Below are 13,186 nucleotides of genomic sequence, written 5' to 3' on the forward strand. Positions count from 1 at the left end.
CGTGTTCCATCCCTTTGAAAGAAAAAAAGAAGTGTCCAAGCTTCTTTCTCCAGGTCTCACACCTCTGACTGATGCCTTTATACTGCTGTCTCTGGAAGGGGATGAATTTGATGCAGGGCACCTGACTGCAGGATATAGCACTCTCAGGAATTTGGTAGCCATGCTACTTGGCATGGCTCCCATGAGCCAGCTGCAACGTGAGCTGCCCCCTCCCTCCTTCTCTTCCTCCCTCACACCTGACTTGGGGGCCTCAGCTCCCATTCCCAGCAGGGGTGGGAGATGAGGCTACTCGTAGCAAAGCCCTGTGCTGTAGGTGTGTGTGGGATACAGCCAGAGCACCGTGGATGCCAGTTCACTCCCATGGTGGTGCTGATCAAAATGGCCCAGGATAGCATTCCTTGGAGCAACACTGGCTCTTTTGGAATAGAGGCGAGGTAAGGGTGCTGAACTTGTCCCCTCTCCATCCAGATGTAGTTAGTATTTCTGGCCAGGTAGAAATAACACACCATGAGCTGAGGTTGTTGTGAGTGCTGTTGTGAGGATGAAAATCCTCTTCAAAAGGGAGCTGAAGACACCAGCTGTCCCCAGAATGGTCCCAATCTTCTGTAGCTCAAGTATCAGGGAGAATTTGAGTTAGCAGATTAACACCTGGGGAGGTCTCCTCTGAAACTACGATAAAGCAAGGGATGGGAGGTGTACAGACAGGCTGGCAAGTTCTGTCTACCCTTCTCCACATGGATAATTTATGTTTCTGAGTGAAGCATATTTTACTGGTGATTTAATTGAATACTGTATTTGTTGTTTTCTAGGTTGCATGAAGAATTAAAGATGGCAAAAAGCGATGATTGCGTACACATCTTGCAGGGTCTGTTAGTCTTTGGGAATGTGGTCATTGGGGTAAGTGAAGTGGAACAAGTATGGGTGGAGGCTTCCTTCCAGTATGACACTTCTTAAAACAGTAGTTCTCCCTCTTCACTTGTGAAGTCCACACTTACATGGTGCAGTAAAGCATGAGAGAAGAGGATAAGACAAGCTGTGCTAGATGATTAATTGGGTGGGAAAGGGACAGCAGGGGCAGATCCACAATACCAAGATGGGTGCTAGGGGAAAAGCCTTAGAACTGTCAGCAGGAGCAGACCAACATTTTTCCACCCACCTCCCTCCATATAGTGATGGAATGGTTCTGTTCATTGTTTCTTAACATCCTCAAGTCATAGGCCTGACCTCTCAGATCAAAGCTGGGTGAGATTTGTCTGCAATTCTTCTGTGAAGTCCCAATACAAGAGATTGTAGAGCTGGGCAGAGCGAGTTGGGTAGCTCCCACTTGGCAGGAAGTTGAATTAAAGGAAAGCAGTCTACACCTGTTTCTGTCTTTGCTATTTCTTTGAGGAACCTTGAACAAATGGGTTTCTTGTGCTTCTCAGATGTGTGGCATTGCCCTGACAGCAGAGTGTATCTACGTTGTGGCTAACTCCCATGAGCTCTACTCTCTGCTGAAAGTCACAGAAAACAGTGACATCTACGCTGCTGCCTGGATTGGCATCTTTGTCGGCCTTGCACTCTTTGTCCTGTCTATCCTTGGTATCATTGGAGTCATTAAGGCCAGCAGGACCTTGCTGCTGGTGGTAAGTGTAGCAAAATTTGCCTTCCTACTGGTGCCAAACTGAACAAACTCTGCTTTAGTGTCCCTGGTCACCTTGGGAATCAACCAATGAGCAAAGACAGCTTTTATACTGATAAGGAGACAAAGGTTCTTCTTGATCATGGCTGTGGTGACTCCTGTGAAGACTCATGCATAAGAAGCACCTGAACTAGGTTGAGGGAATAAATGGAGATAGCCACAGTGAAGGTTTGACTGGCTTGACCCTGACCTTGCCCTGAAGCAATACAGGAGCACTTGTACAATGACCTATATCTGGGATGTGGTTTAGATCCTTGTTTCTCCCCACCCCTTACTGCTTTTCAGCTGTCATACCCTATTCAGTTTAGGAGCTGATAAAAAATGATTTCTCTACAAGGCATTAGTAAGTGTCAGGATACCAAACACAGGTGCAATGAAGAACATAAGACATCAGCAGGGCAGGCAGAAATTACAGGGGTGGGGACAGAGCTTTGGATAAGCCAAAGAAAATGTTAAGATGTGGACAAATCTCTGTAAAGTGTCTTACTTATTTGTTTAGTATGGCAGTGGCAAAACTTAAGGTGCTTGAATTAACAAAGGGTAGAGATGAAAACTCTCAAATGAGCTCTTTTGTGGATTACTGTGGGATTTCAGGGTGTCTCTTATAGACAAGAGGCATTCAGAAACCTGAACACTTGGGCCAGGGACTATGCCAGCAAACAGCTGAGGAAACAGAATTACCTTAACTCTGAATTTTGGTGTCTTGGTTGAAACCCAAGGCTCTGGTTTTATGAGAGAGTACAAGGGACAGAAGCTGGGCTAAATAGAAAAAAATGCTTTAATTCAGAGAAGAACATTATAAAATGTGGAAGGAGGAATAGATACATGAGAACTCCAAAGAAAATATGGAAAATATCAAAGGGATTATGCTGGAAAGGGAAAAGAAGGAGTGAAAAACACTGAGAGGTAACCCTTATAATCTGTTTCCATGAAGGATCTTTCCTCACAATGTAGGAATGTTCAGGAAATCTGATGATGAAAAATCACGGGGATCTGAATGATGCCCTAAACTGCACCTTCCCTTTCCCCAAAGTATAATCTCTCCTGCTAGGAGTGAACAGCTTCCTGCTGAACAGTTGATAGCTGGTAAGTAGAAGTGAAAGGAGGACACATTACACAAACATAGGCTGCCAATGACACACAACAAAGAAAAGACAAAGTATTTTCTGTGGAGGCAGGATAGTCTTAATGCCATGAGGTTCTGATGAAATCTTGTCCGTGAGATGGAGAACAATTCCAGTCATTCATCTTCAAGAAAGCAGATTGCAAATTGGAACAAGCACTGGGAAGGGCTATGAGAACATTCAGGCTGGGTAAGAGGGAATACAATAGCCTGGCCACCTTTGCATCAGGCAGGGTTTCCAGCTTAATCTTGAACAAAATGCTGAACTGTTTCTCCAAAGACCAATTCTGCTCTCTTTCTGCCACAGTACATCGTTCTGATGCTGATCACTTTTGCATTTGAAATGGCTTCTTGCATCACAGCAGCGACTCAGCAAGACTCAGTGAGTATTTTTTTTCTCATGCATTTTTTTAACTTTGCTGGGAAACACAACTTCTAGGGCACACAGTCACCCTGTTCAGCATAATAAATATGATAATACAGGGTTAAACTCATAGGCCTACTGCTGAACAGAAGACAACCCCAAGAGGAAAAACTCCAACATCATTATTTTAATCAAAGAAATAACTTTGTTCTTTCAAACATAGTTTTGTTATTTTTAACATTTTAAAATGTTTAACACCTTGTAGTTAAGTAAATAATAGTGAGGGTTAGTTGAATCATCAATACAGTGTTTAGCCTTTCAGCTACCAGCTGATTAATCTCTCATACACAGAGAGGACAAATCTTCAGCATTGCCCCAGGCAGTGTTACTGGTGAGGAAAAGATTACATGGATTATTTGAGATAGTGTGGGGAGGGAAATTATTTGCGGTGCTTTAGTGCCAACATACCAAATACAATCCATAGCTTCTGCACAGCTCTTGTGATATACATCCAGTAGTGTCTGCTTGGGATCTTCATCTTTGTTGCTCCTGCTCCTCAAATCCTGCTCTTTATTCTCGTGTAAAACCAGAAGGCATTCCTGTTCTCCAGCAAGAAAACAAATCCTCCCCAAATAACCCTATATTTGCTTTACGTGGCCACTTATTTACATAGCTTCTGCATTTTTCTCTGGTTTTTTGTTTGTTTGGTTTGGTTTTTTTTCTGTAGCTCGCTCCAGAGTCCTTCCTGAAGCAAATGCTGGACAGATATGAGCCGTCAGATCCAGCCAATAACAGTGGAGATGAGGCCACAAAGACATGGAATGACTTCATGCGTCAGGTAATAACTCTGAAAAGTCATCACTAATTACCAAATGCTCTGCAAGCCTGGAATTTCAAGTCCTCCTTAGGGCTGCTGGATAATAAAGAGGATGGCATCTGCCTTGAACCTTAAAGAAAGTTTTGACACACTCCCCCTTTAACTCGTTTATCAGACGGCAGACTGTCAAAGGCAGGCACTTCAAAAAATCTCTCCCATAAATCTGTGATGAATGCCTAACTGCTGTCCTGACATGTGCAGGGCTGTGGCCTGAGCCCACAAAGACCCTTCCCTTCTGTGTCCCTGCAGAACAACTGCTGTGGGGTGAAGGGCCCCTCCGACTGGCAGGAGTACACATCTGCTTTCCGCACCACGCACAGCGACGCCGACTACCCCTGGCCACGGATGTGCTGCGTGCTGGATGAAAAAGAGGATCCTGTCAACCTTGATGGCTGCAAACTTGGAGTGCCTGGCTACTATAAAAGCAATGTAAGATAATCTCTGCTTTTTCCAGTTAGCATACATCAGTCAAAATGCCTTGCTGGAAGGGATAGAAACCATGAATAGCCTTTCTCCTTCACTGTAAAGTACAGGTGTTCAAAAGCTTTCTGGAGGACAAGAAATGCCCGTAGAGTCCTGGCCATGTTGCTGAACGTAGGACAGGATTTTTTTTTAGGATAAAGTCTTTCCTGATGGAGAGAGAAATCTCCCAAGCCACTGGTAAGAAATTACATCTCTAACATGTAGATGGACAGTAGCTAAATCAAATTTAGCTCAAAGATACAATATGAGTAGGCAAATCAGCAGTTCTCCTCCTCAAGGAAGAACTTTTTAGTAGACCATTGTGTCCTATTCACTAGATTGCTGGGTCATAAGCATTAGCTTCTGAATTAGCTTGAATTTCTAGAAGGCATTCAAGCTTCCAAATTTTATTGACACTTCTTGATTCTGGAGTTCAATTCTGTGTCAACTGTGTTTGGTTATCTAAGTGCACTTGGCAAGTGGATGGCACAGCAAGTTGTCCTTGAATTGTTTGAGATGGGTCTACTTTGTATTTGGTGCCAGAAAATCTGCAAGTTGTCAATAAGCAGTGTAGCTCTGGCTTGGTTTTTTGAGACACTGAGCTACCCAAATTTCAGTAGGAGAGGAGCATGCCACCGTGCCACCTCAGTCTCTCTTGGGGGTGGATACATTTGTCACCTTGCAGTGCAGGCTCATTGCTGGTGCTGAGTCATTGCCGGTTGTCTTTCAGGGTTGTTATGATGCTATTTCTGGGCCAGTGAAAGCACACCGGGGTGTTGCCTGGTTTGGCTTTGCCATCCTCTGCTGGACTGTAAGTACTTAATATTTGCCTTTATTTCCTCCTCTCTTGCTATTCCACACCCAGTTGGGTGGAGGTGGATGACAGGACTGACGCATTTAAAACATCCATAGATTATCGTCATTCGTTCATCACAAATCTGCCTGTAGCCTGCTCCACTAAGGGCTACATTTACAAGCTCCCCTCCATTCTTCCAGTGGGGGGGAACTAGGTGGTTTCCAGCCTGCTGTGACCTGCTGCCATCTCAACAATGCAACACAGCAAACACAACTTGCAGATGCTTCTTTGTGGAGGGTATTGGATCATCATGATAGATAATTGAGCTTGTAGTTCGAAGATTTTGTATGAGTGTATTCAATACTCAGAGTTCAGCAGCTTCATGACAGATAATCCCCAGTGAGCAGAGTGATACAGTCAAATAGTTATAGCTGCATGTATCTTCTTTCTTTATTGTGTAGTTTCTGTGCAGATAAAAAACTTTAAGATCCTCTGCCCGAACAGGCTTTGTTTTTCAAGAATTTCTTTTACTTTCCCCAACCAGTAGGACTAAATGAAGCTGGGGGAGGGGTGGAGAGGAGGAAATGGGGGGCAGAGAAACTAAATAGTGTTGTCATTTCAGTTCTGCATCCTCCTTGGCACCATGTTCTACTGGAGTGGGATTGAAGACTGAAGGCCTGGTGTCCTCAGTGCTGTCTTGAAGAGCCATGTGAAACTGCGTTTTTTTGTCTCCCACTCCATTCTCCTCAGGCCATGGAGGATTTGAAGTTTTCCCACTACCTCTGCCATATATACTTTTGCCTCTCCAAAAACTTGACACAAAGAACTGATGACTGCAAGAAAGAATCTTCTTGTCCCTGCTTTGCCCCTTGTTCTGCAGCCTTAATGCCTCCTGGATGAAGCACAATCCTTCTTTCACTGTGCAAGATATCCTGGAGCATAAGATGAGAAAAAAAAAAAAAAAGTGGTCTGCTTTGTTCTTTGATGACATCAGAAAAGAAAATGTCCATATACACTTGGTCCAGAAAAATGTCTCTCTAAAATTAGTTTGAATTTAAATTATAACGCTTCAGCAAAGGCTATATGAGCAAAACTGTAACCTCCTGTGACCAGTAAGGACAGATGCTGCAAGGGAAAAACTGCAGAATATATATATATAATGTATTCTACTTATCAACTTCTCTTGCTGGTCTCTGTCACCCTTGCCTTAGAATAAGGCAAATTCTCTGAGCTTTTAAGTGTGGCAGCAATAAAAATATGTCAAAGGTAAAAAGTCTGTTGCTAGTCAAGCCCAATAAAAGGCTAGCTCACTCCTCAGCAATATGCTGCCTATATGGAAGCCTACCTCCTGTCACTGATGAAACTACTGCATGTGCCCCTACCTTCAGAAGTGCCAGGAAAAGCTCCACTTGCTAACAAGCAAATCCTTCAAAAAAGCTCTTATGTACTTTGCACAAGAATCTGTACATCTATGGGCTAGGATTTGTGCAGAATACAAGGGGTTCTGTGCTGTAGTTGCCTTTGCAATCATAGCTGTCTCATGCTCCTGGTTTATTGTGCTTCTTGCTTTAGCTACCTGTGTGTAAATGGTCATGCCCCCTGTGTCGTTCCCCTTCCACATCCCTGGATCAGGTAGGACAAAAGGCAAATAAATAATGGCAGTGAATAACTCTTGTGAAAAAAAGCAAGCAAGGAGCTAACTGAACAAAACCCAGTCCTTACATCAGTGCTTGCAGTTGTCACTCAGTTTAGTAAAGGCTGTTTACTTTGGTCCAGACTGAGCTGGTGTCTTTCCTAGTGAGCGCTTCAGTAGTTAAATGCATTGTCAGAAATGTGCTCCTCTGTAGAGTGTTTTAAGGTGAAGCTTCTTTCAAAGATGTGCTGGTTCAGGTCCTGATGCTTGCCATCTGCCTTGGTTCTTTGTTTTTGTATATTCACCAAAATACTAATTAAAAAGAAGTGGAAGTGATTTTTTTTTTCCCTTGTTCAAGATTGTGTCCTTGGGAAGGGTAAATAATAAAGGTCTGTGTCTGGGACATGTGGGGCAGGGTAGTGACAGGTTTTAACAGCCTGTAACAGAGATGCTAAAGCACCAAGATGTGATGTGCTACAGAAACTCAGAAGCAAAATAATTCCTTGCCTGAGTGCTGGGGGAGAGGAGGAGGCAGATAAGGGTGAAGAGATTGAGGAAGAAATGGGTCCCTACAACACAGGAGTTTTCTGTATACCTGTGCCTTCAGAACTGACAATCCTCATGGATCAGCTACTCCCCTGGTTCAGTGGTGTGGTGACTGTCTTAGAGACTCTGAGGAATTCCATAAGGAAATTAGTCTTCAGCACTTTTGTTGTGAGACTTGAGTCATGGATTGACCACGCAGACATGTGTATGTGAGTGGTTAAAGTTTGGTTTTCAATGGAGTGAGGGGGTGGTTTGGTGGTAGTGATGCCTTAGGTTTTAGCTTTTATATTTTTCAGAATCTGTACTGCTTTAGTGCGTAGTTCTGAGTTTCATATTAAGGGATAGTAAGCTCTCTTCACAGAACAGCTAGACAAAACAATTCCTTTCTTAGCTGGGGACCAAGGACAACAGACCCAAATTTAAGGCTCAAGAGCATAAACAATGTGGACTGAAGAAAAAAAAAAAAAAAGAAGAAGGCTGGGACTTCATAACCTAAAGCTATAATTAGACAATTAACTCCACTATGCTAATGGACCAGAACTTATGGAAGTGAAAGACCTCGTGACTGGTCACCAAGTGAAAGACCTCATGATTGGTCACCCATTTTTATGACCATTTTGGTTTATCTTGGGTGTAGCCTTGGCTGGGCTCTTGTACTACCCAAGGTGCATCCACTGAGGTCTTTTAATAAATAGCTGCTTTATCCTTTACTCCATTTAGAACCTCTGTTCTAGGTCAGCCTTCACAAGGCATCAGTAGGGTTGGGTGGTTTTATGTTTATGCTGCTGAAAACTACAGTAATACCTAAATGTAAAGAAATCTAAAGAGGATCAGCATCTGCCAAAGTTAGGGAGCAATGGCAAAGACTAGATTCTCTGCTACTTGCCAGAAACTGCAAATTCCTGCCAACTGCAACAGCAGAGAGGGGAGAAACAGGGCAGGAAGGACATGGCAGGCACAGAGACTCTGCCCTTGCTCAGCCAAACACCTCCAATAACTCTTGGTCATGGAAAGCTGCCCTCCTGCATAAGGGCCTCTTGCCTGAGTTTTTTCTGAAACTCAAGCAGCTCTGCAGATGGATGAAACAACTGGTTGTGGGACTTTCTAGAGGCTAGTAAGGCTTTCTGAACATGGGTGTCACTGGACATTCTGCCTGAAGAAAATGGTAGGACCACAGAAGCAATTAAGATCAAGTATTACTTTCCTCTTCTGGTCTTTTGCTTCAGACTTTTCTGCTCCATTTAAGTGTGGTATGATTACAGCACTGCATTTAATATAGAGGAAAATGCTGCAGGATTTTGAAGGAGAAGAAAGACTGAGAATAGTTTAAATAGACTATTGCAGTATTAACTGCTCCGACCAGCTGCAAATGATACCATTGACCTATTACATAAATGGCAGCTCAGGTCAATTCAGTTTGGGTTCTTCAAATGTGCTTTCTGCTTCTTAAGCCTTTCCCTCCCATTGCAATTTATGATTTCTGTACTAAAAAAATAAAAGCTGTGACCAAGTAAACCAGGTGTTGGTGGATTTGTACCGAAGTGCCAAACATGCCACAGTGCATCCAGGAAAAAACAGCTTTATCTGCCTGAACTAAGGGTAAAGGAGAGGATTGGACTGATGACAGAATGATATTGATCAGGGTCATGAAAAATCCTGCTGAAAAATCAGAAAAATCTGTGCTTCTGAAGGTTGATTCCAGCCTCTGAAATTACCTGGGTTGCCAGGGAAAGGGTGAGGAAGGGATGGAGTCTGTGACAGCAATGGTGGGGACCAGGCTTATGTGTCAGCTGAGACTTGTAAAAAAAATCCTGGTCATTCTCAGCTGTTTGGATTGCTTCCTGAAGGCATGGATGTACATGGTCTTCAGAGCAGGCAGTATGCATGTGTGCATAAGAACTGCTGGATTAAGACATCCTGCTAAAACAGGATGAAGAAAAAAATGCTGCAGGTGAAAGTCATTTGGTTTGTTTGCAGATTTGCTCTGTGCATTTATTCTCTATAGGTGTGAATATTCACAATTCTCTCATGGCAATAAAAGCACACTTCAATTCTCCCATGGGGTTACTAAATGTATTTTTAGATTATTAATTTACTGCAATAATCCCAGCTCTGAGAAATGAAGAATCTCACTGAGACGCACCCCTCTGCTCATAGCTGGTGGAATGCTGTATCCTCCAATCCAAAAAGAATCCCACATCCTCAGCTGCTGGCCTCCCACACACATAGAAATGTAACCTGCTGGTTTTCACCCTGCTGAATGTTTGTTGCTGGCAGTACTGAAGGTGTCTGTCTGTTCCTTTAGGCAATGGGGCAATGTGGGGCTGCCATTGTGAATTTTGTGCCTCAACCCCATTTATCCAACAAGTTTTCCTACCCCTTCCTCCTTTCCCCTCACTTCTTCTGCATGCAACCTCTTTGCATGGACCCTTTCAGGCCCTGTTTTTCTTTACTTTGCTGGTTCATGTACACCATACAATGGCCAATAGCCATACTTAACATCTGGCTACCCACCTCATTGGGAAAACTAGGAACCAGGCTGACAGTGGTGTTCTGTATCTTCTGACACGGGTGATTTATTCCTGTCCCTGCTCACTGCCCTGGCATCTTCGTTTTTCACATTCATTACAACAAGGACTCATGCCAAGCAAATGTTTTTTGGGACCAGTGACCTAAAACTAGCTCCTAAATGAATCCTTCTACTCCCAACCCTTAGCAGCCCTGCCCTCCTTGGCAACTGGGGAAATCCTCTGCAACATGTGGTATGCTGGGAACCTCCTGCAAGAGCTCTGCCTGTAATCTCAGGCATCTTTAGGAGATCCTGCTTTGGGAGGAGTGAATGATGAGTGCTGAGGTTTTATCCTCAACAGGAAAAAAGGTGAGGGTGTTTCTGACTTGCTTGCGAGGTGGAATTACATCACAGGCAAGGTCAAGTGCAGTTCTTGCACGATCACCAGTTGAGATAAACCCTGCAAGAGAGAAAAGTGATGAGCAGTGAGCTGCTCTGGCTGCCCAGGGCTGTTGCTAACTGTGAGCCAATGCAGGCCTTCTCTATTCTTCCCAAAGCCATGCTCACCTTTAGCAGGGTGCTGTGGTTGGCACAGAGACTGGAGACTGTAAATCCATGTCACCCTGTAAATAACCAGCCTAGTCCTTTTATACTGTGTGACCCTTGATGTTTAAAGTAAATTATCTCACAGTGAAAAAAAAAAAAAAAAAAGAAGAAGAAAAAAACTAAAGCAGTTTGTGATCACTATTTTACTATTTTTTCTGATTTCTGCTTCCTGATCCCTGTGAAGGAAGAGGAAAAGAAAATGTTACCTGATATTCTTCAGACTGGTTCAACTCAATCTTATGGCTGTTGGGTGTTTGGTTTCTTTCCCTTTTTGGGTTTTACTTATCTAGAAACTTCCTCTGTTGAATAATCATCATGTGTGTTTTCCCCTTTCTACAGTTCTGGTTGTTCCCATGTTTGTGTGCCTTGTGGTTCTTTCTTAAGCAGCTACAAAGTTTTTTTTTTAAGTCATTTCCTCTCGCTGAATTCAAATAATTCCTGGTCTTTTCAGATAAGGGATTTAAATGACAGAGAAATATACCCTCTGCAACAGATGTGCTACAGAAGAAAACAGGTCCCATTTTAAGATGGATTTGGACCCAAATTGCAGACATAATTCTTAGGAGTTGTTTAGGTTTGCAAAATGTAGCTCATCTCACACTGCAGTTCGCTAATAAGACATGTGGAAATATGTTTAATTACAGAGTGAGGCAAATATTCAAGTTTTAACACACTGTGTCTACCTTCTGAGAGCATCAGGACTCTGGCAGATCTGAGCTTTGCAGATCCTATTCGTTTCTAATCCTTCACACTGAAACTGTTCATCCTTTACCCTTGTGGTGAGGCACGTTCTTTGAATAGTTTATCCTGTCCAGATGGAAAATGAACTCTGAAATCTCACTGCCTTTCTCTATCTTGGCTCTTATGATTTTGGTTTTTTTTGGTGATGGTGGTGCCTTGTGCCTTCCCTGCCCTGCCTGCTTCCCCTTTGCCGCCAGCTGACTTTTAGCCCCATCCAGTGGGATAGTAGTGGGATGTCCTGCTGCCCCGAGCGGCTGGATTCCTGTGTTGCAGTGAGGATGCACAAGACACCACTGTCAAATGCTGGCTTGGTGCCAGCTGCTTAACAGCCACCTTGGGAACTTGCTTAATCCTGGTTCTGGCTTAGCTGAAAGGTATCCAAAATGTTGTAGCTGTGGCTTTCAATACAACCTACACAGGGTATTGCCCGGAGTCAGGCAGGCAAAAGAAACTGCCTAAAAGAGTGTTCAAGCACTTCCATGTGTTTAAGCTCCCTGATTTAGGGCACAGAGCCAACTGCAGCAGGAGCAGGTCTGCAGTGTCCCTTTGGCCTGGTTTTTGTAACCATGGGAATGCTGTGGGGCAGTCTGAGGTTCTCCCCTTGCCTTATGGCCAAGTCATTACGAGACTCTGTGGCACAAAGAATGGGAAAATACTGGTTCTCATGCAGCACTAATAACTGGCTCTGGCTAACAACAATTCCAGAGTTCAACAAACATGGTTTTCTCTCTCAATTTGTATGCCAGTTGCCATGGTAAGCAGGAAGCACAACCCAGGCATTTTCCTAAAGGGAAACTGAAGTCATGAAGAAGGTAGGAAAGGGAGTCAAGCCCTGAGTTCAGCTGCTGAGTAGGAAAAAAAATATTTCACTTAACCTGATGATTCATCTGCCTTTAGGGAGAACAGTGATCAAGTTGCACTGCAGATATATCCACTGAGGCTACAAGCACAAAACACTCCTCTTTTTTTTCCCTCTCTTTGATCCCAGGATGGAATAAGGGACACATAATAATAATATTCACTTCCATGATACAGCTCAGAAATTGGCTCAATTACAGCCAAGGAACTAAATAATGAATTTGTTTAAGTTCTTGTTGGTCCTTTACAAATCAACAGAAGTGCATAAATGATGCACCAGCAGCCTTCATAGTAACTTCCTTCTCCTATTCCAGCCTGGCTTCTGCTGTATAAGAACTGGGATCACAAAGTTTTTCCATGCTCTACTCTGAGTTCCTCTGCATTATCACAGACAAGGCAGAATTCTGCAGAAGATGTGCTAAATATGAGGACATGGTTGCACATCACTGAAACTTCAGCCTGGTAGAACTAGCAATGATAAGAGAAAAGATTATTTTAGCCTTGAAAATTTTAAAGCATTTCAGGTAACAGTAATTCTACAGAAATCTCCAAGCCTTCACTTCATTTTCAGAGCTGCAGAGCAACTGCAGCTCCCATAACCCCCAATCAGAAAAGTGTGTGGTCAGACCCTAACCTTCAGACCTCACCATCAAAGCCCACAAAAACACTGGGTCAATGTCCTGGCCTTTGTGACTCACAAAACAAAAGAGGGGCTCAAACTCCATGTGAGATGATGACAAAAGCATTTGCACTGTATTCATAAACCAAATCCAGAAAAAAATGAAATGTTCCACAACATCACTAGGGCACAGATCTGTTTTTATAAAAACTCCAGTTTAATCTCATGGCTGAGACCTGGCAAAACATCTTTCTTTCGTGGCTGTTTTCTTTCTTTTTTTTTTTTTTTTTTTTTTTTAACAATCATGCACAGAGGCAGGCAAGTCCACACAGAGAAAAAAGCTTAACAAAACTGCAATTCATCAGAGCTAG

The 13,186-nt window shown here is 43.2% G+C and overlaps 1 protein-coding gene across 1 annotated transcript; it reads left to right on the forward strand.

Moving 5' to 3' along the window:
- Nucleotides 1-828: 828 nt before the first annotated feature.
- On the forward strand, nt 829-6,246 carry UPK1B (uroplakin 1B). Its single transcript, XM_021549044.2, has 7 exons — nt 829-897; nt 1,425-1,625; nt 3,112-3,186; nt 3,896-4,006; nt 4,295-4,474; nt 5,238-5,318; nt 5,926-6,246. Exons 1-7 carry the CDS (start codon nt 829-831, stop codon nt 5,974-5,976), a joined length of 768 nt encoding a protein of 255 aa, XP_021404719.1. The 3' UTR covers nt 5,977-6,246.
- Nucleotides 6,247-13,186: the final 6,940 nt, after the last annotated feature.

Source organism: Lonchura striata, chromosome 2, assembly GCF_046129695.1.
Source record: "Lonchura striata isolate bLonStr1 chromosome 2, bLonStr1.mat, whole genome shotgun sequence".
NCBI lineage: Eukaryota > Metazoa > Chordata > Aves > Passeriformes > Estrildidae > Lonchura > Lonchura striata.